Below are 4,802 nucleotides of genomic sequence, written 5' to 3' on the forward strand. Positions count from 1 at the left end.
AATGCACATCCTCCACCCGGTCACCGTCCGGGTGGAGATTTCCTCTCCTCCTTATCCCTTGACAATGGTCATTCCACCCTTTTTTGGAACCATGTGAACCGGGCTAACCCACTTGCTATCGGAGATAGCATAGATTATACCCGCCTCACGCAATTTCAAAATTTCTTTCTTAACAACCTCTTGGAGGTTGGGGTTCAACCTCCTTTGAGGCTCAATAGAGGCGGATTGGTCATCCTTAAGGTGAATACGATGCATGCATAAAGAAGGGCTAATACCCTTGATATCATCAATGCTATACCCTATCACATTTCTATATTTTCTCAAAACAACAATCAATTTTTCCAAATCAAGACCATCAAGGGAAGCATTGACAATAATAGGGTATTCCCCTTCATTTCCAAGATAAGCATATTTCAAAGAAGGGGGAAGGGGTTTGAGTTCTACCTTGGGAGGAGGCTTAGGACTCTCCAATTTTTCCTCATAAAATTATAGCTCCTCATGCTTAGAATCACTCGCTTCATCCTCTTTGGCTTCTTCAATGGCCATGGAAAACTCCTTTTCTTCTTGAGAGAAGTACTCTTCTTCGCATGTGAGAGCTTCAACCATTGGATCTTGAGGACTCATCATGACCCTTCCCAAACAATATAGTTCTTCATTCACGACATCAACTCTATAGCACTTCTCAACCATGGGGGTCTTGAGTAGCTTGGAGAATTCAAAGACAATTTTTTCATCGGCTACCTCACATGTAATGGTATTGTTCTTCCAATTGATTACCGCCCCCAAGGTCTTAAGAGCTTCACGACCCAAAATCAAAGGTGTATCCAAATTTTCTTCCATATCCATTACTACAAAGTCACAAGGCACATAGATATGCCCAACTTGAATAGGGACATATTCAAGCTCACCACAAGGTAGCTTCACCGAACGATCGGCCAATTGGAATGTTTTCCTTGTAGGGATCATCTCAATGTTAAGCTTTTGAGCAATGGATAGAGGGATCAAACTAACACTTGCTCCAAGGTCGGCTAAGGCACCCCTAGCTTCCATGTTCCCAATCTTAACCGGCATTTTGTGTTGAACAAGTGCACTCACTTGATGTGGAAGAGTGATAAGCTCATCATTAAGCTTCCTCCTCTTGGTGAGAATGTCTTTCAAGAACTTGGAGTATGAAGGCATTTGTGTGACAACCTCAATGAAAGGGAGGTTAATGTGTAAGTTTTTCATCACACTTAGAAACTTTGCAAATTTGTCATTCAATTTTCTCTCCGCAAGCCGACCGGGAAAAGGAACTAGTCCATCAAGATTTCTAGCCTCACTAGAAGTTGAGGATGTCACCACATCCTTAGACTTCTTTTTCTCCATACTTCTCTCTTTCTCATCAACCTTCTCTTCTTCAACTTCTTTATCTTCACTCATCTTTTCTTCTCCTTCCTTCTTTTCCTTGCTATCCTCTTCTTTGGGATCCTCATAAGATGTACCCTATCTCAATGTGATTGCCTTGCAAGAGTCGGGTTTTACAATGTAGGAAGGGTTGGTGTGATTGTCCGGGCAAAGTAGAAGATGAGTTGAAAGGAACCCTCTCGGCCAATTAAGCTAGTTGTGAATCGACCATCTTGTTATGGGCCTTGACTTCTTGCATTTGTTGGTTCATGGCTTGAAGTTGTTGAAGAATTTGGGTTTGAGTAGAATCGAGTTGAGACACTTGCTCTTGACTTCTTTAAGGTGCTTGGTTTTGATTTTGGTATTGGTGTTGGTTATTTTGTTGATGGTTCTTGGGGTAGTTTCCTCTTGGGTTTTGGTTTTGATATTGGTTTTGGTATGGAGGAGGGTTTTGGTATTGAAGGTTGAAATTGTACGGTTGTTGAGCTTTTTGGTTCCATTGTTGATTCCATTATTGGGGTTGGTTTCCAAATCCGGGTGGTGGTTGTCTCCAAGCTACTCCTCCTCCATTTCCCTTAAATCCTTCTTGCCTTGTGTTGTAAGCCGCTACATGCTCCGGGCTTAAACCTCCACAATAGGATGTATCATGGTTTGTGCCACCACAATTTTGACAAGAGAAAGAGTTGACTTGGGAGGAGCTTGCACCACTAGTGACATTGGTGTTCAACTTTGCGAGCCCCTTTGTCAAAAGGACAATTTGATGTTGCAATTGATCAACTTTTTCCAACTCATATTTTCCACCTTTTTTTGGCACATTCCTCCTTCTACCTCTTCAATTGTTGCTTCAACTTGATTTTGAGGGACTTTGATCAATTGTCCACCCGCCCCCGCATCCAAATTAGCTCGAGACATCGGTTCCAAACCATCATAAAAGAACCTCATGAGTAAGCTTTGATTGTATTCATGGTGAGGACATGCTTGCACCAACACTTTAAACCTCTCCCAAGCTTCACTAAGGCTTTCCTCCGCTTCTTGTTCAAAACATGCAATCTTCCTCCTCATGTCAGCGGTTTTCTCTTCGGAGATGAACCTTTTCAAAAATGCTTGGACAATTTCCCTCCATGTTGTGAGAGAATTAGGCTTGACTTGCTTGAGCCACTTCTTTGCCCTCCCCGCAAGAGATTGTCGAAATAGGTGCATCCGAATGTATTCTTGAGAAACTTAATTGGTTTGTATCATGGCACAAAGTTCAAGAAATCTATCAAGATGCTCAATGGGGTCTTCACTTGGCGAACCTAAGAATTGCTCCGCTTGAACCATTCGAGTGTATTGAGGATGGATGGTGAAATTAGTTTCCGTGACGGGTAGCAATATCCCACCGGTGAGCTCATAATCCTCCGGATTACCGAACTCACGAAATAAAACATCCGCCTGTTGTCCTGCCATTTCGTCACCTTGGGAATGTGAGGACCAAGAATCACTTTCACTATCAAAAATAGCACCAAAACCTCGTCCCTCTTCTTGATAAAGTCTACGGACTTGTCTCAAGGTGCGGTCGATTTCGCGATCAAGGTTGTGAGTAGGTGGTCCTTGAGATCTTCTTTGCATTCACCAAAGCTAAGAAAACAATTAGCAATGACTAGCAAGTGGAAAAAGAACAAAATAAAAAGCAACAAATCGACTAATAACGCAAATAAATGTGCAAAACAAGCCGCCTCCCCGGCAACGGCGTCAAAATTTGATCGGATGGTAATAGGTCGTTACTACTACCTAGACCAAAAATTACAATTTATATCTCCTATCCTAACTCTATCAATTTTACTTTAGATAGCGGTAAGGTAGGGTCGATTCCCAAGGAAACGGGGGTTTAGCACAATAATACGAAATCTAGGATAAATTGCAAGTAACAAAAGGGGGGGTATTATGGTTTGATATTGAAGATTTCTATGATCAATCTAATAACTAAAAACAAGACAATGAATAAACTAAGGCTAACAAAATTACTCTAACAATTAACAAAGACTAACAAGTATTGGAAACTATGAGATTAAAAACGCTAGGGGGATCAGGGAACGTCAAACTTGGAGATTAAGAGCTAAACACATAGATAATCAAGGATTCTCAAACAAGGGATCAAAATTCCTACTTAACACAACTCATTCCCATACAATTGATTAAGCAATGTATAAACTACGATCTATCCTAACATGATCACTCCCACGCATCAATTAGGACATGTAATAATATAGTCAATGGTGCACAACATCAACCATATAACAATAAGCACAAGTTCATACAACAAGGGTTTAAATCCCCAAAAATCAAGTATTTAATCAAATAGCAACCAAGTCATCCATTCCCCTTCCCCTAGCTAAAAGTCTAGCCTAGGAGAGAGAAACTACTCATATCAACAATACCCAAAATATTGGCCATAATCAAAATCATAAACATAACTATCAAAATACTTGAAATATGTAAATAAACCAAAATAAAAGAGATTAAGATAGAAAGAGCTTACAAAGCTTCAACTTTGTATTGAAATAAGAAAATGGGTTTTTGAACCTTCAATGGTGAACCACCAAAAATCCAATAGAATGCTCCAATATTGATTACAAGGATGATCAAAGCACTAATCTATATTAAAGACTAAAGTATGGATGATAAAAACTAATAATCTGAACTTTCTCTCCATATAAACTTATACAAGCATTAATGGAGGCTATTCTCTCTCTAGAAATGTTCTAAGAACTTTACCCTAAATGGAATAGCTGCCTTCATTCCTTCCCAAATCAGCTTTTAAAAAGGGAAATAAAAACGAGTTGGGCTGACAGCGTGCCCGCCCGCTACAGCTCTTTGCGCACCCGCGCAGGATGATGTGTGCGCCCTCTACTAAGGTTTGCACGCCCGCGAACTTCATTGTGCGCGCCCTCTACTAACATCTGCGCGCCCGCAAAGTATACTGCGCGCCCTCTACAGAGCGCGCTTGGCATCTACAAAAAGTTGCCTTGTATCTTCAAGAGTTCAAGCTAATCTGCGCGCCCTTTCCAGGAATCATCGCGCCCGCACAGGATGATGAGCTCGCCTTCTACAGGGCACGAGGCATCTACGAGGTATACATCCTAATTTGGCCTTGAATGCGCGCCCTCTCCCTTGGGTTGCGCGCCCGCGCAAAGCGGGAGAGAGGGCTCTTTTGGGCGCGCAGCCTGATTAGAAGCTCCTCACTTGATTTGCTATTGAAACCGGCTCTTGAAACTATCCCGAACTTTCTTCTACTTCACGTATCGATTGGTTTACCTGTAAAACACAGGAAAACACCCAAAAATAGTACACAAAAGGTAAAGTAGAGGGGAAGTACGAGGGAAATAGCATTGTTGTGCAATATATGGAGAATTGCGGCAAAATAGGGCTAAACAAGCGAT

General features: G+C 41.5%; 1 protein-coding gene across 1 annotated transcript; it reads right to left on the minus strand.

Annotated features, from left to right (window-relative positions):
• Window positions 1-486: 486 nt before the first annotated feature.
• On the minus strand, window positions 487-1,419 carry LOC110717293. Its single transcript, XM_021895946.1, has 2 exons — window positions 778-1,419; window positions 487-678 (listed from the first exon to the last, which is right to left on the minus strand). The coding sequence occupies exons 1-2, from the start codon at window positions 1,417-1,419 to the stop codon at window positions 487-489; spliced, it is 834 nt and encodes a 277-aa protein (XP_021751638.1).
• Between the last annotated feature and the right edge of the window lie 3,383 nt (window positions 1,420-4,802).

This window comes from Chenopodium quinoa, unplaced genomic scaffold, assembly GCF_001683475.1.
Source record: "Chenopodium quinoa cultivar QQ74 unplaced genomic scaffold, ASM168347v1, whole genome shotgun sequence".
NCBI lineage: Eukaryota > Viridiplantae > Streptophyta > Magnoliopsida > Caryophyllales > Amaranthaceae > Chenopodium > Chenopodium quinoa.

Bases quoted from the DNA above. Each gene is read 5' to 3' on its own strand.
- LOC110717293 (XM_021895946.1), bottom strand. From the start codon at position 1,419: ATGAGTGAAGATAAAGAAGTTGAAGAAGAGAAGGTTGATGAGAAAGAG. The intron at 679-777 runs GTAATCAATTGG...ATGGTTGAGAAG, and splicing joins CTCTTAAGACCTTGGGGGCG to TGCTATAGAGTTGATGTCGT.